Source organism: Myxine glutinosa, chromosome 9 (assembly GCF_964187855.1).
Source record: "Myxine glutinosa chromosome 9, kmMyxGlut1.1, whole genome shotgun sequence".
In the NCBI taxonomy this organism is placed as follows: Eukaryota; Metazoa; Chordata; class Myxini; order Myxiniformes; family Myxinidae; genus Myxine; species Myxine glutinosa.
The window spans coordinates 145192153-145218176 of NC_136269.1; the positions used below are offsets into that span (position 1 = coordinate 145192153).

Here is a 26024-nt window from a genome sequence, read left to right on the forward strand (position 1 = left end):
GACTCAGAAACAAGCAGGCTCAGACACACAAACGAACGTGCTCAGACACACAAACAAGCATGCTCAGACACACAAACAAGCATGCTCAGACACACAAACAAACATTCCCAGACACACAAACAAGCATGCTCAGACACCCAAACAAGCATGCTGGGACACACAAACAAGCAGGCTCAGACACGCAAACGAACGTGCTCAGACACACAAACAAGCATGCACAGACACACAAACAAGCATGCTCAGACACACAAACGAACGTGCTCAGACACACAAACAAACATGCACAGACACACAAACAAACATGCTCAGACACACAAACAAGCATGCAGACAGAGAGACAGACACAGAGAGAGAGAGTGGCCTTCTGAATCCCAGAGGTTGTGGGTCAAATTTGGCTGATGGCACATGTGGCATTATAAAGGATTTGAATTATAAACGGATCCGAAAGGGAACCACAGGTAGTTTCAGAATTATATGGTTAATTTAAGTTACCGATTGGTAGTACAAAATAACGGTGATTTGCAATGATGCGCACATCATTGCACATCATTTTTGTTGGCAATGAAGATGATTACAATAACTTCAAGCGTTGTGATGATTGTAACTATGTTTGTGACTGGTGTATATCAACTCCATAATTATAACTACAAGGCAATGTCCTATGAAGACTGATCACACAAAAAGGATGATGTATTTATTCTTGGGGTAAGGTATCTGATGTGGGGCTCCTTGAAGTTCCAGCATATGCTGTGCCAAAGGGACTTGTAGACCAGCAAGTATCCACGAGGCAAGATGGTGAATCATGCACAAGGCCCATGTGTGCAAGTTTGAATTTTTGAACGCCATACCATCTCAAACTCCGAATGGTCATGTAGATGCCACGTACATCGTGAGATATATTACATTTACATGATTACCTCCGCCACCAAAGGTGGATGGAGGTTATGTTTTCACCCCTGTCTGTTTATCCGTTTGTTATTTGGCAAAAAATTAATTAATTTTTTTGCAAGTATGTTCATCGCTCCGATTTGTGTTTGTGTGTTTGTCTGTCCGCTCACTTATACTTGCCTACAGGTCACAATTTTAAACCGATCTTCACGAAACTTCACCAAATAGTAGAGTTCGTGGTCCGAAAAAATCCTACATATTTTTGAGGTCTAAAGGTCAACATAGGCCAAAGGTCAACCACTTTTTTTCAAATTTCTAAAATTCTCAATTTTCATTCGATTGACTTGAAATTTGAATAGGATTTGCATATCCGCTTACTGAATTCAACCACCAACTATTTTGAGGTCAACATAGGCCAAAATGTCAACATAGGCCAAATTTCTAAAATTGTCAATTTTCATCCGATTAACTTAAACTTTGAAGTCTATTTGCATATCAGGTCTCTGAATTCTACCACTAATGATTTTTGAGGTCAAAAGGATGCTCCACTGAGTGCCATGCTACTTTGTTCTGTTTTGCCAAGTGTCGCTCTATGAGCGATTTTTTAATTTGTTAGTTTGTTTGCCTGTCTGTAAACAAGATATGTCAAAAGGTTGTGGATGGATTCGGATTTCGGATGAAATTTGGCAGAGAGGTAGTGTATGTGACAAGGACGAAATGATTAGATTTTGGTAAAGATCCGCATCCGGCTGGTAGAATTTTATTCTTCACCATTGAGAGATCGGGTCAGAACGATACATAGCAGGATATCTCAAAAGGTTGTGGACGGATTTGTACGAAACTCGGTGGAGAGGTTGGGTGTCTGACAAGGACGATTCGATTTGGTTTTGGTGAAGATCAGGATCGGATCCGGCTAGTAGAATTTTTAAGTGATTCTTCACCATTGAGAGACAGGGCCAAAAACGATACATAGCAGGATATCTCAAAAAGTTGTGGACGGATTTGTACGAAACTCGGTGGAGAGGTTGGGTGTCTGACAAGGACGATTCGATTTGGTTTTAGTGAAGATTTGAATATGGATTCGGATCCGAGAATAATTAAATTATAAGTGATTATTCACCATTGGGAGATCGGGCGAAAAGCGATATACAACATGATATTTATAAAAGTTGTGGACAAGTTATGAATAAACTCGGTGGACGAGTTGGTTTGTTTACGAGAACAAGGCGATTACATTTTGGTTCAGGTCCAAATCCAGATCCGGCCGATCAGTGGGATGCAAAACATACACTGTTCAGCCTGGCGGAGGAATGCTCTCGACTGAGTGCTGTTCTAGTTGTCGATGTGCTTTCCATACAATGAATCTCCCATTAATGGCACTTCGGAGTGAACCTTGCGGACTTCCTGGCGGACTGCCATTAATGGCACCTTCCTGGAGGGCTGGCGGACTTTCTCTCTAGTCGTAGTCAACGTGTGGCCCTGAATGGGTTTCTCTCATCTCCTCTTCCTGTTCAGGCTGGAGTTCCACAAGGCAGTGTTCTGGGCCCTGTGCTTTTTCTGGTCTTCATCAATGATCTCTCTGACTCTCTTGAAAATCCTCTGTATCTCTTTGCTGATGACTCTACTCTCTGTCGCTCCATTCTTCATCCCTCAGATCGGCAGTCTGCAGCCTCCTCACTCTCTGCAGACCTGGACAAAATCACAGACTGGGCAAACAAGTGGAACATGTCTTTCAATCCTGACAAATCTCACACTCTTACGATGTCTCTCCGAAAAGACCGACTCGACAACCCTCCCATCCACTTTCTGAATAATCCTCTCCAAGAAGTTCTGTCACTCAAGCTTTTGGGTCTCACTATCTGCCATGATCTTTCCTGGGAAAACCACATTTCAAATCTGGCCTCCAAAGCCAGTCGCCGACTGGGCATCCTCCGTCGTGCAAAGTCCTTCCTTGGCACACCTGAGCTCCTCACCACATACAAGGCTTTCATCCGCAGCTCAATGGAATACTGCTCTCCCCTCTGGGCTGGTGCTCCTGCCTCACACCTTGCTCGTCTTCACGCTGTTGAAACCAAAGCATTCAGAATCATTGGAATCTCCCGCGATGAAGCTAACTCCAAGGGCCTCTCACTCACTCACCGCAGGCAGGTTGGTGGTCTTTCCATCTTCTACCGACTCCTCTCTGGCCTTGCCCCCCCAGCTCTCTCTGGGCTCTGTCCCGCAAATATTCCTACAGGTCGCACAAGATCTGCCTGCAACCCTCTTATGGTCAAACTGCCAAAATCAAGACTCTCTGCTCACCTTCACTCCTTCATTCCTCTCTTCTCCCGCCTCTGGAACAAACTCCCTCACTCTCTTCAATCCCACTCCACCCTCCAGGTCTTTAAAACTGCTGTTCACCACCATCTCTTATCTTCCCCCATCCAAAACCTTGATCTTTTCTACCCCCGCTAATTTCACCCCAATTCCACTTTTTTGAAATACCAACTTCTGTCCTGGAAGTCCTTGGGTTTTATACTTCTCCCTCCATCCCCCCCCCCCTTCCCACGCCTCCTCCCCCCCAAGCCCTCTCCCTTCCACACATCTCCCTGCTCTCAAATGTTGTGTTTGTGTGCTTCCCCTTCTCTCCCCATCTTGTTTTCCGCTCCCTCTTTTTGTGTGTTTTGTTTGTCTGGTTGATTTGTTTGTGAAGTAAATGTTAGCTCTTTCACGAGCCTCGATTCAGTATACAAAAAAAACCAAAAAAAAAAAAACCTTAAATGTGCACATCATGTTGGCCTTCAGAATAGGAAGCACATTGCACGAAGAGCAGGAGAGATCGAGGGATTCAAATTCTTTAAAATCTCAGTCGAGTTGCTCACAAAATCTATACTTTAACAGAACCGTTTGTCTGTGTGTGTGTGTGTGTGTGTGTGTGTGTGTGTGTGTGTGTGTGTGTGTGTCGCCATTTTTGTCAGAGATGGTTGAACGGATCTTGGTCAAACTTTCAGAGCTTCATCAGCGAGTGTGTTTTGGGCAAAAAAAATTTTGAAATTTCTGGGAAAAAAGGTTTATTTTGGGGGGGGATTAAAAAAAAATTGCTCTACGGTGCCTAATACTTTGTAGATATGTTAAAGGAAATATTAAATGATCCTCGACCACATTCCATAGTGGGATGGTTGGTGTTGCGGTTATTTCGGCACCCACAAAAAAATACAAAACAAAATTGATTTTTTCAAAATGCCAACAGGATTCGAATATGCCAGGTACTCCTGCTAGTATCTCATAAAACATTCACCTTGAACTTCCCTCCCGAACAGAATGATGAGTGTTTCTTCATTTATTTCCAGTTGACGATGGATCCAGGCCTTTGCTGTTGAGTTTCTTCTACTTGGTGTTGATGAAGGCTGGTAAGTGACGTGTCGTTCTTGTTATTGGCTAACACCGGTTTACCCCTAATGAAGAATCAGGATTGACCCTAACAGAGAGAGTCCATATTCAATGGAATGTTCGGTCCACTTGTATACAAGGAAGAAAATGCCCATATGTCTGCACGTTGTACATCCTACAATAGACAAAATCACTTTTCTGTGTCAATGTGTTTTCCACCGAACTGGACAACAGTCCTGACAGTAGAACAGCACTAAATCACCTGGACCAATTTGTGGTGTACCAGTTAACCCTGAACATTCATCCGTCACGAAGACAAAGACGCATCCTTGGAGCTCATGCAGACAAAGCACCGACATCGATCATTACAATGCACTAATCTCGTGCCTCATGTTCCTGCTCCGAGTCCTTTAATGAGAACGACAGCAATGAAATAACAACATCGATGATATTAAATACTAGGAGCTGATACTCTAGGTCCCCCACCATTTGGTGGTATGACAAATGGATCTGTGGAATAGAAAAGGTAAATCTTGAACGGTATTTGAATTATCACGTACACAAGCCAAGTTACTGAGATGGTTTCCATGGCAACAATATTCAGCCAACCACAGCCATGATCTAATTACAGACTTGGCATTTAGTATGGAATTTTTTTTTTGTGGGGGTGAACTTACTTTTCAAGATGTCTTAGAACCAAAAGTTCATTGGAATTATGTTGAAATTATTCTAGATTTTGATAATGTGACCTTTAAAAGAAACAAAAATCACATTTGACATTTCAAAACAAATAAATTGATCCTTGAAAGTGATGTAAACTGATATCGATCTCAATTCATGGACAGTACTGTGTTAAACTTCTGTACGTTTTCCAGAAGTATCTCTTTATTTTGCACATTAGCCAAATTATTTTTTTAACAAAAACAAAAGTTAAATTACGACTGGGATTACGGACAGTAAAATTACAGTTCAGTACTTTGTGTAACCCCCACGAGCATTCAGGAGAGCACGTACACGTTGAGGCATGCTGTTCACGAGATTTGCCAAGGTTTGGACAGGAATTGCTTGCCATGCAGTGACAGCCTGCTGCAATTCACGCACAGAGGTCGCCTGCTGGTCCAAGTGGTCGATTTGATGCGATAATTCTGCCCACAGGTTCTCTATCGGATTCATATCCAGGGACATGGCAGGCCACTCCATATGCTCTACACCACGGTCAGCAAGAAAGTGTTGGATCATGCGAGCACGATGAGGCCGTGCATTGTCATCTTGGAAGACAAAGTTTCCTCGAAAGGCTGCACGAGCAAATGGAAGCAATGTTTCTTCCAGAATGGCCCTGTACTTGAACTGGTTCAGGTTTCCATTCAGAACAACCAGGTCAGTTTTGCCCCCTGCATGAAAAGCAGCCCAAACGGTCACCCCACCACCTCCAGCTTGGACTCTTGGCACTATACAATCTTTGTTGTATGCTTCATGCACTTGTCTGTGCACTCGGACGTGGCCATCTTGACGATAGACCAGAAATCTAGACTCGTCACTGAAGATCACGTGATTCCAGTGTCCTGGCTGCCATTGACGGTGCTCTCTGGCCCACTGCAATCGGCGCTGGCGGTGTTGTCTGGTCAGGCGTGGCTTTCTCAGGGGACGCCTGGCACGATAGCCTGCTTGAACCAGTCGTTGGTTGACTAGCCTTCTGGATACAGGCACATTTGTCAGTTGCTGCCACTCAGCCCTAAGCCGATTAGCTGACTTGGTACGGCCATTGCGGACTAACCGGTGCAGCTGGCGATCATCCCTCCTTGTGGTTCTGTGGGGACGTCCTGGCCTTGGTATTGGAGTAGGGACATCCCTCTGAGCATTTCGTTTCAGGATCTTTGACACCTGACCTTGAGTGATGCCATACTGCCGAGCAATAGCACGGTTTCATGCCGTAATTTCGTAAAGCCACCACTCCATGACAAACGGCATTGTCGAGTTGACGGATCATCTCCAGAGGAAGCGGCAATAACTTTTGGAGACGTGCAGCAGTTGTTTTCCACTAATACAGAAAGCAACAACCCTTGTATACCCGACTGTGAAGCCAATCATCAAATGCACCTGTCCGTACATTTTGCCATGCCACCTGTGATATAATCCTGTTGTTGACTTCTTGCTGCGACAGACAGTGACATGGTTCTTTTCACAAAGAAATCACCAAAGTGTAAAAGAAACTCACCAGATTGATATACTGAGTTAAGAAAGTAAACCCAAGTCAAGAAAAAATATATATTCCATGTTAAATGCCAAGTCTGTAGTTTGACATAATGTCATGAGGAATAGATGTCTGCAATATGAAAGGTAAATGTTCAACAGTTTTTGAAATATCACGTACACAAAAGTACATGGACGGGTGATCGGTGGTCGGTCGGTCGGTCGGACGGACAGAACTCATTGTGATGTTCTCCGTCTCCTTGGCAGAGGGGTGGGGGATTACTTGAACACCATTGGTAGAGCGCATACCTCTGCCAGGTTGAACAGTTTACGTTTTGTATCCAACCGATAAGCCAGATCCACATCCGGACTTTAACCAAAATCGAATTGGCTTGTTCTTGTCACCTACCCCACTGATCCACCATGCTTTGCCATAATCCGTCAATAACTATTTAATATATCCTGCTCACAGACAATATATTCCGGAGTTATCATCCAAGTTTGTTTTACGTTTTTGAAACGTCATGTCATAACGCGTTGATCGATTTTTACGAAGCCTTCTCGCGGGAAGTTGCAGGGCCTATAATCTGCGAAAGTTTCAAAATGATCGGCTGAGCGGTTTGGCCTGTAGGCGAGCCGCCAACATACTTTTATTTTATTTCGCCAAGTGAGTTTCGTCAAGCAACAAGAAAAACAAATATATATATATATATATATATATATATATATATATATATATATATATATATATATATATATATATATATATATATATACAAATTTATTTCGCCAAACAACAAGAAAAATGTTGTGTAGGGCACAATATTTGCGAAATCCCTAAAACAAATTTGACTTGAACATAACTGGTGGTTCAATTCAAAGAATAAATATGCAAATCCTCTTCAAATTTCCAGTCAATAGGATGAAAATTGAGGATTTTAGAAATCTTGCCTTTAAGTTGTTAACCTTTGGCCTATGTTGACCTTTTGGCATATCTTGACCTCAAAAATAATATGGTGGTTGAACTGAATGTCCAAATATGCAAATCCTCTTCAAATATTCAAGTCAATCAGATGAAAATTGATGATTTTAGAAACTTGACCAATGTTAACCTTTTGACCTTTAGACTTCAACAATAATTTTAAGCACTCCTGGTTTGAAGAGGAAGAGGTGAGATAATGGGATTTGACATCAGTGTGTCTCAATGAGGAACCTTACGAGTCATGTTTTGAATAATAAAGCCAGAGTTCCCAGAATAGTGTGTGTAAGCAAGTCTACGTAGCCGGGAGCAGTACTTGGAGAACAAAGAGTTTGTTTACTACACTGAGCGAGGAAAATATGCACGCTCGTTACTTTCTCACCATTTTCAAAGCCAGTCCACCAAGTGCTATTTGAAACTAGTCGGCTGAGAGTATATGACAGTATATATCTGATATAATTATTTTAATACTCGATAGTTATTTGAATGCATAATTGATATTTATTTAACTCAATAGATGATAAGCTAAATTTTAATGGAGCTTACACATATATTTCTATTAAAAGCTATAATATCTATATTATAATAGGCGAAGGTGATTCTGTCTGTCTGTCTGTCTGTCTGTCTGTCCGGGGGTGTGGCTTACTCCGTTTGCAGAGTAGCTCCACCTATTCTTGGAGAGGCTTCATGTAAACAAATATCAAACCTTTTTATTAACTCGAATAGCTTTGAGACCTGTTTAGTTAGGCCAATGCTGTCTTTCTGTCTCACACAGCTTTATTTCAACTCTAATTCGATATATCATTTCATTTTTACAGTCGCTAACATAGTTTTACACTCGGTTGAAAAAAACCGGAAATAGAATCCCATGAAAGTTTCCGTTTATAGAACGAAATTATTTCTCAAAGGCCTGTAAAATAAAGCCCATTCATTGAGTCACCCTCAAGATTTTATATCGAATTCACCATCTGATTTAATTTTTATCGATGGTTTTAGATTCGGTGTCAGAAATAATTGAGAACATTCACGCACACACGGGAAATTCCCGAGAAATATTTTTTTTAAATCGTGGCACGGTCGGCCATACACCGCCTAAAATAACAGACGGGAAAATGGTGAGGTACATTAAAAATTCGTGGCGGACTTTTCCATTTGATGACAATCGTCACGATTAAATATTTAATTTATACGTCGTCACAATAATGTGGAGAGAGGGGCTTAGCTTCATTCACGTATCGCCACAGACGGGAAATTGCCGACAGATATCTCTTCGTTATTATTTCATTCATCATTATTATATGGAAGTAAAGGTAATCCTGTTTAAACTGGCATTCATTCCAACGAGGGGTTGGAGAGGAGCGAGGGGTTGGAGAGGAGCGAGGGGTTGGAGAGGAGCTGGGGGTTGGAGAGGAGTGGGGGGTTGGAGAGGAGCTAGGGGTTGGAGAGGAGCTAGGGGTTGGAGAGGAGCGAGGGGTTGGAGAGGAGCTAGGTGTTGGAGAGGAGCTAGGGGTTGGAGAGGCATGAGGGGTTGGAGAGGAGCTAGGGGTTGGTGAGGAGCTAGGGGTTGGAGAGGAGCTAGGGGTTGGAGAGGAGCGAGGGTTGGAGAGGAGCTAGGGGTTGGAGAGGAGCGAGGGGTTGCAGAGGAGCGAGGGGTTGGAGAGGAGCTAGGGGTTGGAGAGGAGCTAGGGGTTGGAGAGGCACGAGGGGTTGGAGAGGAACGGGGGTTGGAGAGGAGCGAGGGGTTGGAGAGGAGCGAGGGGTTGGAGAGGAGCTAGGGGTTGGAGAGGCATGAGGGGTTGGAGAGGCACGAGGGGTTGGTGAGGACCTATGGTTTGGTGAGGAGCTAGGGGTTGGAGAGGAGTGAGGGGTTGGAGAGGAGCGAGGGGTTGGAGTGGAGCGAGGGGTTGGAGAGGAGCGAGGAGTTGGAGAGGAGTGAGGGGTTGGAGAGAAGCGAGGGGTTGGAGAGGAGCTAGGGGTTGGAGAGAAGCTAGAGGTTGGAGAGGAGCGAGGGGTTGGAGAGGGGTGAGGGGCTGGTGAGGAGCTAGGGGTTGGTGAGGAGCTAGCGGTTGGTGAGGAGCTAGGGGTTGGAGAGGGGCGAGGGGTTGGAGAGGAGCGAGGGTTGGAGAGGAGCTAGGGGTTGGAGAGGAGCTAGGGGTTGGAGAGGAGCGAGGGGTTGGAGAGGAGCTAGGGTTTGGAGAGGGGCGAGGAGTTGGAGAGGAGCGGGGGTTGGAGAGGAGCGAGGGGTTGGAGAGGAGCGGGGGTTGGAGAGGAGCTAGGGGTTGGAGAGGAGCTAGGGGTTGATGAGGAGCTAGGGTTTGGAGAGGAGCGAGGGGTTGGAGAGGGGCTAGGGGTTGGAGAGGAGCTCAGGGTCGGAGAGGAGCTCGGGGTCGAAGAGGAGCTCGGGGTCGGAGAGGAGCTCGGGGTTGGAGAGGCATGAGGGGTTGGAGAGGAACGGGGGTTGGAGAGGAGCGAGGGGTTGGAGGAGCTAGGGGTTGGTGAGGAGCGTGAGGTTGGAGAGGAGTGAGGGGTTGGAGAGGAGCTAGGGGTTGGAGAGGAGCGTGGGGTTGGAGAGGAGCATGGGGTTGGAGAGGAGCGAGGGGTTGGAGAGGAGCGGGGGGTTGGATAGGAGCTGGGGGTTGGATAGGAGCTGGGGGTTGGAGAGGAGCTAGGGGTTGGAGAGGAGCGAGGGGGTGGAGAGGAGCGAGGGGGTGGAGAGGAGCGAGGGGGTGGAGAGGAGCGAGGGGTTGGAGAGGAGCTAGGGGTTGGAGAGGAGCGAGGGGTTGGAGAGGAGCGAGGATTGGAGAGGAGCGAGCGGTTGGAGAGGAGTGAGGGGTTGGAGAGGAGCTTGGGGTTGGAGAGAAGCTAGAGGTTGGAGAGGAGCGAGGGGTTGGAGAGGAGTGAGGGGTTGGAGAGGAGCTCGGGGTTGGTGAGGAGCGGGGGTTGGAGAAGAGCGATGGGTTGGAGAGGAGCTAGGGGTTGGTGAGGAGCTAGGGGTTGGTGAGGAGCTAGGGGTTGGTGAGGAGCTAGGGGTTGGAGAGGAGCGAGAGGTTGGAGAGGGGCGAGGAGTTGGAGAGGCATGAGGGGTTGGAGAGGGGCGAGGGGTTGGAGAGGTGCGAGGGGTTGGAGAGGAGCTAGGGGTTGGAGAGGCGCGAGGGGTTGGAGAGGAGCAGGGGTTGGAGAGGAGCGAGGGGTTTGTAAAGGAGATAGTGGTTGGAGAGGCACGAGGAGTTGGAGAGGAGCGAGGGGATGGTGAGGAGCTTGGGGTTGGAGAGGAGCTAGGGGTTGGTGAGGAGCTAGGGGTTGGTGAGGAGCGATGGGTTGGTGAGGAGCGAGGGGTTGGAGATGAGCTAGGGGTTGGAGAGGAGCGAGGGGTTGGTGAGGAGCGATGGGTTAGTGAGGAGCGAGGGGTTGGAGAGGAGCTAGGGGTTGGAGAGGAGCGAGGGGTTGGAGAGGAGCGAGGGGTTGCAGAGGAGCGAGGGGTTTGTAAAGGAGATAGTGGTTGGAGAGGCGCGAGGGGTTGGAGAGGAGCGAGATGGTGAGGAGCTAGGGGTTGGAGAGGAGCTAGGGGTTGGTGAGGAGCGATGGGTTGGTGAGGAGCGAGGGGTTGGAGAGGCGCTAGGGGTTGGAGAGGAGCGAGGGGTTGGTGAGGAGAGAGGGGTTGGAGAGGAGCTAGGGGTTGGAGAGGAGCGAGGGGTTGGTGAGGAGCGATGGGTTGGAGAGGAGTGAGGGGTTGGAGAGGAGTGAGGGGTTGGAGAGGAGCTAGGGGTTGGTGAGGAGCTAGGGGTTGGTGAGGAGCTAGGGGTTGGTGAGGAGCTAGGGGTTGGTGAGGAGCGAGGAGTTGGAGAGGCATGAGGGGTTGGAGAGGGGCGAGGGGTTGGAGAGGTGCGAGGGGTTGGAGAGGAGCTAGGGGTTGGAGAGGCGCGAGGGGTTGGAGAGGAGCAGGGGTTGGAGAGGAGCGAGGGGTTTGTAAAGGAGATAGTGGTTGGAGAGGCATGAGGAGTTGGAGAGGAGCGAGGAGATGGTGAGGAGCTTGGGGTTGGAGAGGAGCTAGGGGTTGGTGAGGAGCTAAGGGTTGGTGAGGAGCGATGGGTTGGTGAGGAGCGAGGGGTTGGAGAGGAGCTAGGGGTTGGAGAGGAGCGAGGGGTTGGTGAGGAGCGATGGGTTAGTGAGGAGCGAGGGGTTGGAGAGGAGCTAGGGGTTGGAGAGGAGCGAGGGGTTGGAGAGGAGCGAGGGGTTGCAGAGGAGCGAGGGGTTTGTAAAGGAGATAGTGGTTGGAGAGGCGCGAGGGGTTGGAGAGGAGCGAGATGGTGAGGAGCTAGGGGTTGGAGAGGAGCTAGGGGTTGGTGAGGAGCGATGGGTTGGTGAGGAGCGAGGGGTTGGAGAGGCGCTAGGGGTTGGAGAGGAGCGAGGGGTTGGTGAGGTGAGAGGGGTTGGAGAGGAGCTAGGGGTTGGAGAGGAGCGAGGGGTTGGTGAGGAGCGATGGGTTGGAGAGGAGTGAGGGGTTGGAGAGGAGTGAGGGGTTGGAGAGGAGCGAGGGGTTGGTGAAGCACGAAGGGCTGGAGAGGAGCGAGGGGTTGGAGAGGAGCGAGATTTGGAGAGGAGCGAGGGGTTGGTGAGGAGCAAGGGGTTGGTGGGGAGCGAGGGGTTGGAGAGGAGCAAGGGGTTGGTGAGGATCGAGGGGTTGGTGATGAGTGAGGGGTGGGAGAGGTGTGTGTGTGTGTGTGTATTGTTGCCATTTTTGAGGTTTGTACAGTCAGTATAATAAAGGGTAAAATTTCCCCCTCATAGTTAGTCACACAAGCAACATGTAGCCTCGTGATAGTATAGTTATTTCTTAGTATTTGTGAGCTTAGTCCTTTTCCATGGTTAGTTCTGCGTTGAGTAGAGTCAGGAGAATAGGCCTTACTTCTACCGACTTTCCAGCTTCCCTAGCCTCATGCCCCTTTGCGCTAACTTCGGTTCATTTTGGGCGAATTAACACGAGGCAGGCTTGGAGGGTCGGGGCGGAGCCGAAGGGGGGCGGCAGAAGCGCTGACGGTAAGCACGAGCCGCCAATCAGGGCTCAGAGGTGGTGGCGGCGGCGCTGCGTCACAGGGCGTGGTAAGAAGGTTCGAGAGGGTTCCAGAAGGTTCAGGGGCGTAGCTATATAACCCATTGCACAAAGCCCCCGAGAGGACTGAGCGTCAGAGGACTAGCGCGTGAGGACTTGAGAACTAGAGGACTCTCGCTGATGAGCAAAGGACTCGCACTGACTGCTGCCCAGGGAGAAATTGCGCACACTGACCAACTTGGAGGAATCGTTGAAGAGGAGTTGTGAGCGTCAGAGAACTGTGAGAGATACGTGGGGAAGAGAGATGTGCATGAACCGGAATACGCACTATTATAAAGTGACGCTCGGTTGAGTTGGAGGCCGATCCATATTCAGTGCATTAAGTCGCGCGAGTGATAACGGCTGTGTAATCGCCAGCCGCGCTGAGAGTCCCGCATTTGCCGTTCCAACTCATCGGCCGCTTTGTTTGGGAGACACGCTACGAGGTTCCTTTCACCGCCTGCTGCCATCTTCGCGGGACGTGCTGGGACCGTGGAGAGCCGGACAGGGCCGTTCCTGGACGACCACGTTGACGCGTCTGGCTGGAACATCAACATCTGCAATTCCCTGTGTGAGTGTGACCGGCCCGAGTCCGGGGGATAAGATAAGACTGATTAAGTGCTGCCCTGTGTCTCTGGGTCCCCGATCATTGTATATACGTGTGGGAATAATTAAAACTGTGTTCTTCCTTTTTCCATTCGATCGTTCCTGTGGTTTCCTCATTGGCTATGCGTGGTGCGAATAGAACCGCTCGAATTGGGTTCCACTACTAAACTGCACGGACCACGTGGTACTCAATCCGCTCGGTGTACCCAAACTACACGTGGCTCGTGCGAGGCTTGCTTCCTCGCTTCCGTGGCAGCGCAGGGAATTAGGTACGAGCGAGAGTTGGTCCCGAAACCCTACTTTGCGTTTGCCCGGAAGGGACGTTTCAAGTCTCGGTTCCATCAAGCCCAGAAAGAACAAGGGGATTAATCCCCCCTTGGTAAGGGGAAAAAGGGCGGCGGAGAACCGCAACAATATATATGTGTGTGTGTGTGTGTTTATGTGTGTGTATATATGTGTGTGGGTGTACGTGTGTACGTGCATGTATGTATGTGTGTGTATATATGTGTGTGGGTGTACGCGTGTGGTGTGTGTGTGTGTGTGTGTGTGTGTGTGTGTATGTGTGTGTGTGTGTGTGTGCGTGTGTGTGTGTATGAGTGTGTGGCTGTGCACGCACATGCATTCACATGTTATCAGAAGTAAATACATTGTGTAGATGACATCATTTGTGCATCTGATAAATTGCCAGTAACCATTTTGTGAAACTGAATGTGCAGGTGCAGCATCTAACTCAATATGTCGAAATGTCACACACGTCCATGCCCGTGGGATTCCCATGGGTGACCCCACTAGTCTATATTATATTCTCCATAGGTGATTCTGTCTGCCTCTTAGTCTGTGAGTCTGTCTGTCTGTCCGGGGGCGTGACTACACCAGGTCTGGGAAGGACTTCAAAAACAAATCACCACCATTTTGTTTCCTCGCATAGCTTTGAGGCCTCTTTTGTTAGGCCCATGGTGTCTTGCTCTCTCTCACAGTTTTATTTCAACTCTAATTCGATATCTCATTTCATTTTTCACAGTCGCTAACATGGTTTTAGACTCGGTTGCAAAAAACGGGAAGAAAATTCAATGAAGGTTACCGTTTATAGAACGAAATGCATTTTCAAAGGCCTGAAACATAAGGTTCATTCAGGCTCCCTCCCGCGATATATGAAAAATTTGTGGCGGACTTTTCCATCGTCACAACGAAATGTTTCATTTCGACGTAGTCACAATAAAAAGTCAACAACGTGGGGAGAGGGGCAGAACTTCATTCACGTATCACCACAGACGGGAAAATGCCGGGATATATGAAAAATTTGTGGCGGACTTTTCCAACATCACAACGAAATGTTTCATTTAGACGTAGTCACAATAAAAAGTCAACAACATGGGGAGAGGGGCGGAACTTCGTTCACATATCACCACAGACGGGAAATTGCCGAGATATATAGAGTAAGCGCGGCTTTTCGCGGCTCCATATATCTTACACCGCCTAAAATAACACAGATGGGAAATTACCGAGATATATGAAAAAATTTGCGGCGGACTTTTCCATCGTCGCAACAAAATGTTTCATTTAGACGTAGTCACAATAAAAAGTCAACAATGTGGGGAGAGGGGCGGAACTTCGTTCATGTATCGCCACAAACGGGAAATTGCCGACAGTTATTTCTTCGTTCTTATTACCTCCTCCACTAAAGGTGGATCGAGGTTATGTTTTCATGCCTGTCTGTTTGTCTGTTTGTTTGTGAACAAAATATATCGAAAAGTTGTGGACAGATTTGGACGAAATTTGGCAGAGATATAGCGTATGTCGGTGTTGGGCTAGCGGCTAGGGTGTCAGCTTAGGATCCTAGGATCCTGGGTTCGAAACCCGGTCGATCGCTGAATTAACGCCAGGGGGGTTGACTCAGCCTGTCATCCTTCCGAGGTCGGCTAATTGAGTACCAGTTCACTGGTAATTCCCTGCTTGTCGTTAAAGGCGGCAAAAAGGGTTGGCGTCAGGAAGGGCATCCGGCCGTAAAACATTGCTTCAAAAAGGGGACCGAAAAACAACAACTACCACGGTTCCCGAAAAAGGCCAACCCCCGCTTGCGGGGAAAAATGGCCTCTAAAGGTGGTTTTTTTTATAAGGACGAAATGATTAGATTTTGGTGAAGATCCGGATTCGGATCGGGTTACTCAAATTTTTAAGGAATTCTTCACCATTGGGAGATAGGACCAAAAACGATACATAGCAGGATATCTCAAAAACTAATGGATGGAGTTGGATGACACTTGTTGGACAGGTTCTGTATGTGACATGTTATGGCCTGAAACATACCAAGCCAAGCCTTCAAACACCCTGTCTTTATTTATGGATTATCACACGAAAATCTCTTCCCACACATAAATCCAAAAAGGGAGAAAAAAGGGAAAAAACCCGAATAGGCCAGTCCAAGAGTAGGCAGGTCCAAGAGTAGGCCGGTCCAAGAGTAGGCCGGTCCAAGAGTAGGCAGGTCCAAGAGTAGGCCGGTCCAAGAGTAGGCCGGTCCAAGAGTAGGCCGGTCCAAGAGTAGGCCGTTCCAAGAGTAGGCCAGTCCAAGAGTAGGCCCCAGGGCAGGCCCAGTAGTAGGCCCCACGGCAGGCCCAACAGTAGGCCCCAAGGCAGGCCCAGCACGAGAGGGTAGGAGTAGGCAAGTCCACGAGTAGGCCCCAAGGCAGGCCCAACAGTAGGCCCCAGGGCAGGCCCAACAGTAGGCCCCAAGGCAGGCCCAGCATGAGAGGGTAGGAGTAGGCAAGTCCACGAGTAGGCCCCCAAGGCAGGCCCAACAATAGGCTCCAGGGCAGGAACAACAGTAGGCCCCAAGGCAGACCCAACAGTAAGCCCCAAGGCAGACCCAACAGTAGGCCCCAAGGCAGGCCCAGCACGAGAGGGTAGGAGTAGGCAAGTCCACGAGTAGGCCCCAAGGCAGGCCCCAGTGGTCGGCAGCCAGAATTTGATCAACGTCACCCTTCAGGTGGAGAGATTGCAGCTGGACACTCTACAACCCCCGAAAAAGCACTCTGCCATAAGCCCTCCTCCAAAATGGCCACTCACTCCTCTGAATCACCTTTCTGGCCACTCCCCCATCCCACAGCCAATCATAGGCTTTATACACATGGACCTAACCACTTGGTCCAACTCACAGGGGGTTGTCGGGGAAGGAAGAAGAAAAAGGTCACAAACCGTAACACCTCCCCCCATTAAAGAAGAAAACTTTACCCCAAGAAAAGTTTTCTTTTACAAAGGCAGGATAAACAGTGCAAGCATCAACTTAACCCAGCATAAATAGAGCAATAAACAAACAGCCATATCTCCTTGTGACATTTACAGGCATCATAGCTCATAGTACCTTTTAAGCATAGTAACGTGGCACACCCGGCTGGGTTTCCATCTGTCATGGGTCTGCACCACGTAGTTCACCTCACTCAGTTTTTTTTAGACCCAGTAGGGACCGCTAAACTTCGCCAATAGTGGCTCCCCAGGCAGAGGTAGTGAAACTAGCACTTTGTCTCCAGGCCTAAAATTACGAGCTGTCGTATTCAGGTCAAAACGGGCCTTCATACCTCGCTGAGATACTTTCAAATGTTCCTTGGCGACATTGTAGGCGGTGGTAAGTCTTTCCCGGAAAGTACCTACATAGTCCCGAAGTTTAGGGTTCTCCGTCTCTTCGAGGAATCTCTCTTTCACTACTGGGGAAACACAAATCCTATTGCCAGCCAAATCATTTCTCAATACGAAACTAATACCCTCTATGGGGAGAGTGGGGACTATTCCTACCATCACGGGTCCTGTGACCAAATCAGACCAAGTTCACCCTATGTAAGGGGACTGGGACATAACGACCTGCAATGCCCTGGATTAAGGCACTCGCTTTCCCCGAACTACTCAAAGTCAATGGTAAAACGGTAGACAACATCAACGACTGGGCGGCCCCAGTATCCCTCAGAATAACTACGGACTTGACTTTCCCATCCCAAGACACTTGGCCCTTTGACACAAAGGGTTTATAATGGTCCTGTATGGGGCTTGGAAGGTCTGCAGTATCCTCAGCCTTAACTGTAAGGGCACGAGCCACTTTGGTTCGAACCAATGCAATAGGTCTAACGGAGACTCCCTGCTTCTCCTCCCTTTGCAATTTCCAACAATTCGACTTCAGATGTCCCCTCTGTTTACAGTAACAACACGTGGGGGCCGGTCCCCGGCGAGATGCCTGACTGGACAACTCAAACTCTCTACCCAGAGACGGCCGCACCAATGGACCCCTATGGTCTGTCCACTTCCCCTCTGACCGGTCCTCATGAACCCCCTTCTTGTTATCCCAGGTAGTACCATAATGAGGAAAAACCAAGGCCTCTCTTATGGGTAAGTTCATAATCATCTGCTCCAACAGCAGCTTTTTACAACTCACAAACCTTATGATCGGTAAGGTGTGTCATAATGTCCAAGGGGATACTGTTACTAAACTCTTCCATCAAGATAACCTCCCTTAGATTACCATAGGTCCTATCCACTTGTAGAGAACGATACCACCGATCAAAACTCATTTCCTTCTCCCTCGCAAATTCAACAAATGTCTGCCCAGCCTGTCTTTTTACGGTTCGGAACTTCTGCCGGTATGCTTCCGGAACTTGCTCATAGGCTGACAACACAGCCTTTTTAACAGCCTCATATTTCTCTGACTGATCCTCCAACAGAGCTGAATACACTTCCTGGGCTCTCCCTATAAACCCACTTTGTAGTAGCAGGGTCCAGTATTGTACGGGCCACTGAAGACGTTTTGCTATCTTTTCAAACGACAGAAAAAACGTTTCCACCTCCTCCTCGTTAAACTTGGGAACAAGCCTAATGTTCCGAGCCACATCAAAGGAACGGGGGAGATCATTTTGACCCCCACCTAAATCGATGGAAACCGGTTGGGCCTGTCCCACCTGAATTTCTAATTTTCTTAATTCAAACTCTCGTTGTCGTTCTTCTTTTTCTCTTTCAAACTCTCTTTGCTTTTCTTCCTTTTCTCTTTCAAACTCTCTTAGCTTTTTTTCCTTTTCTCTTTCAAACTCTCTTCGCCGTTTTTTGTCTTTTAACTTTAGTCTGAGCTGTCTTTCTTCTGATTCTATCCGGGCTAATTCCAACCATAAGAGTGGTCTTATGGTCAACCAACCATAAGTGGGTTGCTGGCAGATCTTATGCGATCTGCAGGAATATTTGGGGGACAGAGCACAGAGAGAGCTGGGGGAGCAAGGCCGGAGAGGAGTCGGTAGAAGACAGAAAGACCACCAACATGCCTGCAATGAGTGAGTGAAAGGCCCTCAGAGTTAGCTTCATCGCGGGAGATTCCAATGATTCTGAAAGCTTTGGTTTCCACAGCATGAAGTCGATCTAGGTGTGAGGCACGAACACCGGCCCAGAGGGGAGAACAGTATTCCATTGAGCTGTGGATGAAAGCCTTGTATGTGGTGAGGAGCTCAGGTGTGCCAAGGAAGGACTTCGCATGACGGAGGATGCCCAGTCAGCGACTGGCTTTGGAGGCCAGCTTTGAAATGTGGTTTTCCCAGGAAAGATCATGGCAGATCATGAGACCCAAAAGCTTGAGTGACAGAACTTCTTGGAGAGGATTGTTGAGAAAGTAGATGGGAGGGTTGTCCAGTCAGTCTTTTCTGAGAGACATAGTAAGAGTGTGAGATTTGTCAGGATTGAAAGACATGTTCCACTTGTTTGACCAGTCCGTGATTTTGTCCAGGTCTGCAGAGACTGAGGAGGCTACAGACTGCCGATCTGAGGGATGAGGAATGGAGCGGCAGAGATGGAGTCATCAGCAAAGAGATAAAGAGGATTTTCAAGAGAGTCGGAGAGATCATTGATGAAGACCAGAAAAAGCACAGGGCCCAGAACACTGCCTTGGGGAACTCCAGCCTGAACAGGAGGGGAGATGAGAGAAATCCAATCAAGGAGATGAGAGAAATCCAATCAGGGCCACTTGTTGACTAGGACCAGAGAGGAAGTCCGCAAGCCATGCGTGGAGATATCCATGGATACCATAGGAGGAGGGTTTGGTGAGCAGAGCGGCGTGGCAGACCATATCGAAGGTACGTGATATGTTAAGGGAGAGAGCTCTGATTTCCTGTTTGGCATTGAGGACCTCCATCCATGGTTGAGACAGCAGAAGCAGCATGTCCAGAGTAGAATGACCTGGTCTGAATCCAAATTGATGATCCGAGATCAAGCCATTGCAGAAGAGGAAGGATTTGATGTCAGAAGCAATGATGGATGGATTCCATGACCTTGCTGATTTATTGGGTGGAGGCTGATTAGTCTGTAGTTGCAAGGATCTGTTTTTGCACCTTTTTTGTGTAAAGCGGTAATGTTGGCTGATTTCCAAGCAGATGGCAGATGACCTTGAGCAAAAGAGAGGGAGGTTGAAGAGAACAGAGAGAGGGTGAGATAGAGCAGGATTTTAGGACCTGTGGGCTGACGCCGTCTGGTTCAGTTGCAGAATCAGAGTCGAGGTTTGACAGAAACTTCTCCACCTTGTCAGGAGAAAAGGACACAGAGTCCAGGAGCAACTGGGTTCGACTCGGTAAGGTGGGTATAGAGAGAGATGGGTTCGGGACACAATATTTTGAGGCAAACACAGAGTTGAGGCATTCAGCTTTTTCACGAGCGGAGTCAGCTGTGTAGCCGTTTGAGGTAAGGGATGGTATGGAAGGGGAACAAACACCAGAAACAAGTGTAAATTTAATACATTATTATTCTGCTATAATTGGATGTAGTGTGTGTGTGTGTGTGTGTGTGTGTGTGTGTGTGTGTGTGTGTGTGTGTGTGTGTGTGTGTGTGTGTGTGTGTGTGTGTGTGTGTGTGTGTGTGTATTTGTCATGTTTTTTTGTGGTTTTCTGCTAGATCTTTGTGAAATGAAACGAAATGATCGTTATGATCTCCTGAGTTGATTAGGCTAATTAACTCCAAATAATCCAGTCGAATTTCCATTGTGCCAATGTTTTAAACGTGTGACATGTTGAGGTGTTTTGAGCAGTTTAATAGGTCCTTCCATAGATTGGCATCCCAATTACAAAATAAATAACAATGATAACATTCTCACAAAGCATATATTAATTAATACTAATAATATGAACAACAGTGACAAGAAGAAAAAGACATAGAATGTCATATAGCCCCCGTTGTGGTTTTAGTATATAATTTTGCTGGACGGCGTTAAAGGCCGTAAGTAGGCCATCTTTGGTCGAATGACAAAACAAAATCTTCTGCATATGTATACTCAGGTATTGTCTTTGTTCCAAGTTTGAACCATGCATGCCCGATAAATGGATGGGGACACGTTTAAATAACAAATTGGCCACCAGTCAACCATATTGGATCTGATCTTGAAAAATTAAGACGCATATATGTAAGCAGTCATTCATTATCTGTGTGGCAAGATTCAACAGGATCGGTAAATCCATTTCAGAGAGATGGTTGAGGATGTATTCAACATCAGGTTTTTTTTACAACTAAAATGGCCACCAGTCAGCCATCTTTGATCACATTGTGAAACAAAATGATGTGCATATGTATACCTTCATGTATTGGCTTTGTGCCAAGTAGGAACAAAATTGGTCAATACATCTCCGAGATATGGTTGTGGATGCATGGACAGACAGACGAGACCAAAATCTATAAGCCCCCGTTTTGGACTAACTCCAACGGGGGCTAAAAACCATCCAAGCACCAACTAAGAACATCCAGGTCACCATCATGGAGGTTTCAACACTTCAAAATGCAGAACCTCTGTGAATGCTGCAGGGTCCACAACCTAGAGCAAGAGACGAGAAATGGGGGGAGAGATGAGTGACAGAGTGAGAAAGAGGGAGGGGAGAAGATGAGAGAAGGAGGGGAAAGAGTGGGGGAAAGGAGGAGTGGAAGAGAGGAGAGAGAAAGTGAGGAGAGGAGAGTGAGGACAGGGAGAGAAGAGTGAGGAGGGAGAGGAGAGAAGAGAGAGAGAGGAGAGAGAGGGGAGTGAGGAGAGAGAGGAGACAGAGAGAGAGACAGAGAGAGAGAGAGAGAGAGAGAGGAGAGAGTGAGGAGAGTGAGGAGGGAGAGGGGAGTAAGGAGAGACAGGAGATAGAGAGGAGAGAGAGATATGAGACAGAGAGGAGAGAGATAGAGAGGAGACTGAGGAGAGAGAGAGGAGAGTGAGGAGAGAGGGTAGAGTGAGAAGAGAGGGGAGAGTGAGGAGAAAGAGGAGAGAAGAGAAGAGAGTGAGGAGAGAAGAGAGAGAGTGAGGAGAGAGAGGGGAGTGAGGAGAGAGGGGAGAGTGAGGAGAGAGAGGGGAGTGAGGAGAAAGGGAGTGAGGAGAGAGAGGGGAGCGAGGAGAGAGAGGAGACAGAGAGAGAGACAGAGAGAGAGAGAGGAGAGAGTGAGGAGAGTGAGGAGGGAGAGGGGAGTAAGGAGAGACAGGAGATAGAGAGGAGAGAGAGATATGAGACAGAGAGGAGAGAGATAGAGAGGAGACTGAGGAGAGAGAGAGGAGAGTGAGGAGAGAGGGTAGAGTGAGAAGAGGGGAGAGTGAGGAGAAAGAGGAGAGAAGAGAAGAGAGTGAGGAGAGAAGAGAGAGAGTGAGGAGAGAAGAGAGAGAGAGTGAGGAGAGAGAGGGGAGTGAGGAGAGAGGGGAGAGTGAGGAGAGAGAGGGGAGTGAGGAGAAAGGGAGTGAGGAGAGAGAGGGGAGCAAGGAGAGAGAGGAGACAGACAGAGAGAGAGAGAGAGACTTTTGTGTGCTTTTATTATAAAAGTATCAAAACACACACAGAAAACACCACAAATTTTTACAAGAAAAGAAATTTGTACAAGCAAAAAGGATCTATATACATGTATATGTGGACATTGAGCGTAAGTAAAATTTACAAAAACAAAGTCAACACCTCATTTGTAAAAAAAATCGTCGTTCACACTGCCGAAACTTATCCGGGCCGACACTATTCCTTGAAAGCAAAAGAGCACATTTTCATCTCTGCTACTCAATTTGATCTTCCTAGTTTTATAAATTGCAAGTTTAGCAATTCCGCACAGAAAATTCAAGAAAGGGACCGCGGTCTTGCTCTTGGTGCTCCTTTCAATGCCACACACAAAAATTGCAACAGAAAAAACAAACTTAAGTTTATAAAAACAAGTGAATCCACTTGGATTCCGCCCAGGTTGGCACATGGAAATTATGATGTAGCATAATTATCATCTCGGGTCAAGATTTGAAATTATGCCATGGTTTTTGTAAAATTGCTACTAGTATTCACATTATGTACTTTCACCAAAACATACATCATCATAGAAACATACATAGAATTTGGGTCCTCTGGGTCATTTGGGTCCTCTGGGTCATTTGGGTCCTCTGGGTCATTTGGGTCCTCTGGGTCATTTGGGTCCTCTGGGTCATTTGGGTCCTCTGGGTCATTTGGGTCCTCTGGGTCATTTGGGTCCTCTGGGTCATTTGGGTCCTCTGGGTCATTTGGGTCCTCTGGGTCATTTGGGTCCTCTGGGTCCTCTGGGTCCTCTGGGTCATTTGGGTCCTCTGGGTCATTTGGGTCCTCTGGGTCCTCTGGGTTATTTGGGTCATTTGGGTCATTTGGGTCATTTGGGTCCTCTGGGTCCTCTGGGTCATTTGGGTCATTTGGGTCCTCTGGGTCATTTGGGTCCTCTGGGTCATTTGGGTCCTCTGGGTCATTTGGGTCCTCTGGGTCATTTGGGTCCTCTGGGTCATTTGGGTCCTCTGGGTCATTTGGGTCCTCTGGGTCATTTGGGTCCTCTGGGTCATTTGGGTCCTCTGGGTCATTTGGGTCCTCTGGGTCATTTGGGTCCTCTGGGTCATTTGGGTCCTCTGGGTCATTTGGGTCCTCTGGGTCATTTGGGTCCTCTGGGTCATTTGGGGCCTCTGGGTCATTTGGGTCCTCTGGGTCCTCTGGGTCCTCTGGGTCCTCTGGGTCCTCTGGGTCATTTGGGTCCTCTGGGTCCTCTGGGTCATTTGGGTCCTCTGGGTCATTTGGGTCCTCTGGGTCATTTGGGTCCTCTGGGTCATTTGGGTCCTCTGGGTCATTTGGGTCCTCTGGGTCATTTGGGTCCTCTGGGTCATTTGGGTCCTCTGGGTCATTTGGGTCCTCTGGGTCATTTGGGTCCTCTGGGTCATTTGGGTCCTCTGGGTCATTTGGGTCATTTGGGTCCTCTGGGTCATTTGGGTCCTCTGGGTCATTTGGGTCCTCTGGGTCATTTGGGTCCTCTGGGTCATTTGGGTCCTCTGGGTCATTTGGGTCATTTGGGTCATTTGGGTCCTCTGGTTCATTTGGGTCCTCTGGGTCATTTGGGTCCTCTGGGTCATTTGGGTCCTCTGGGTCATTTGGGTCCTCTGGGTCATTTGGGTCCTATATTCCTATCCTATAACATATATATCCTATAACCTATCCTATATATATCCTATATCATATAACATATATCCTATATATCCTATAACATAACATATAACAAATATATCCTATATTATGTACTAGCGAGCGGCCGCGTACCAGCCAAAGGGGTAGCCCATGGTTAGCCTAAATATAGATTTGATGACGTCATGTTTACACATCTGAGCGACAGAAACTGGCTACACATCTGAGCGACAGAAACTAGCTTCACTTTTGGAGAGACAGAAATTCCCAGGCAAACGCTATAACGCACCAGGTTTACAACCTGTGCGTTAATAACTGTTGGAGGAAACAAAAAAGGGGTACCAATCTCCTACATTCCACGAAAGCATGGGTCACATTTTCAGCCTCTTCCCAAAAAGGACAAACATTCTGTACAGAGGGATCAAACTTATGAAGTAAGTATTTGGTGACCAGGGCCTGATGAACTAATCTCCAATTTAAGTCTCCGGTTCGACCTAAAGTTGGAGACCTATACATCTCTTTCCACACTGGAGATAGGAAAGAACTAGCCGGAATGATCTCCTCCCACCGATTTTTAAAAGGTTTTGTGAAACCCGGTATAAGCACCTCTTGGCATATCCCATGAATAACGTTTTTCCCATCACATGAAACACACCACAACCATCTGAATTTGAGAAGACACACAGTTGTTTTTTTGAGGTGATTTGGAGCTCGGGGAAATAGAGACGAGAGTCCACCACTTCATCTGCCCCAGTCCACCCGATATTTAATTCCCTGAAAGTTTAAATCACAACTCTCAAAACTTTGTCCACCATTCTAGATGACCAAACACCCACTTTTGATGTGAGAGAGCCAGCAGATAACCATCCATTTAAGGAAGGCTTCATCAGGTCTCGCACTCTGTTTATTCCATTACAGGTGAAGCAATGCATAAATGACCTGGAGGTTGAAATTTCAGGGAATAAAGGATTCAGAACCAATGGCTCATGCATATATTTTTTAGCATCGTAGGACACCTCTAATCGTTGTATTCCAAGGACTTGCCAGGCATTCAAAAGACTCTGATGAAACTCGGTGAGCAGAGTCGTGTTGACATGCTGCAGGTCCATGAGGAAGAGCTCTCGGTCATACTTCAATCCATCTGGTTGATTTGTTTGTGAAATAAATGTTAGCTCTTTCACGAGCCTCGATTCAGTATACAAAAAAAAAAAAAAATCTGCTTCCTGCAACCAAGCATTTGTGAGAGGCCGCCACGGGACACACTCACCATACAATAAACGCTTTATCGTCAACATGCGGAAAGCCATTATCCGACTCGGAACATGTATCAAGCTTTGGCCACCTGCATTTCGGGGTCTGCACACCATGTCTGGACCACGCCAATGGTGGCCTCCCCAGAAAAACTGAGTTAGAACCCTCTGAATGCCTGTGACCAAGTATCTAGGAGGTTGGAGGGGGATCACTTTATGCCAAATAAATGGAACCACCAGGTTATTTATTATTGTCACCCTTGCCTTGAGCGATAGAAGGTGGTGCAACCGTTTCCACATAGCCAGTTTCTGCTTAATTCTTTCCAAGAAACCCTCCCAATTTTTTTGTTCATATTCTTGGACTCCTCGAAATAACCCTAAATATTTAAAACCCTCTTTATTCCACTGCATTCCTCCTCGTAACGCAGGCAGAGCTGAGGAAGGCGGACTGGGGCCCACTCATAAGGCAACACTTTTGTTCCAATTTACTTTTGCCGTGGAAGCGAGCTCAAACTGGGACAGACATCAAGAGACCACACCCACATCATTTTGGCTGGAAACAGCAACACAAATGTCATCTGCATAAGCTGAAGTGACCATTTTGTATTTTTTTGTTAAGGAGACTCCTTCCACTGAGTTGCAGAGCAAAGCTAGTAAAGGTTCGACCGAGAGACTGTAGAGCATACCTGAAAGTGGGCAGCCCTGATGGATGCCTCGCTGAAAGGGAAAAGGGCGACATAAGCTGTTGTTTACCTTCAACAGACAGGATGCATTTTCATACAACAGCTTAACATAGGAAACAAAATTTTGTCCAAAACCAGCTCTCCTTAGTACAGCAAACAAAAAAGAATGGTCAACACTGTCAAAATAGTAAGGGAAACATATGAAAATCTGTTAACTAAATTGTTACCAAAAATTTTCTTCACCAATATGTTTGTAAAGGTGTGTAATAACATGTGTTAAAATGTTGAAGGTCAACTCCCGTGGGAAACCCAGAAAAAAAGCTGTTGAATTCGGGTACCGAAAAATTATTTTCGAGAATTTTTATTTTTTTTCATCGGCCCTTAAGTAACTTATGAGTGGTCAAATAAGGGTTTTTCATGATTCTGAGTTGATTGTTAACATTTATATTTCACCACAGACACTCCTTTGTGGAAAAATAATTTCTAAATATCTCATTTTCTACTTTGCAGGACATGGAGTCTAGCAATATGGATGAAGACGTTACTCCACCTGTGCTC

The 26024-nt window shown here is 47.3% G+C and overlaps 1 protein-coding gene across 1 annotated transcript in view; it reads left to right on the forward strand.

Moving 5' to 3' along the window:
* The window catches only part of LOC137434827 (neuropilin and tolloid-like protein 1), a 123309-nt gene that overhangs the window by 16525 nt on the left and 80760 nt on the right, over window positions 1-26024 (forward strand). The window contains exon 3 of the mRNA XM_068127959.2: window positions 4218-4277. Coding sequence (XP_067984060.2) covers window positions 4218-4277 — 60 coding nt within the window. The remainder of the gene's footprint in view (window positions 1-4217; window positions 4278-26024) is intronic.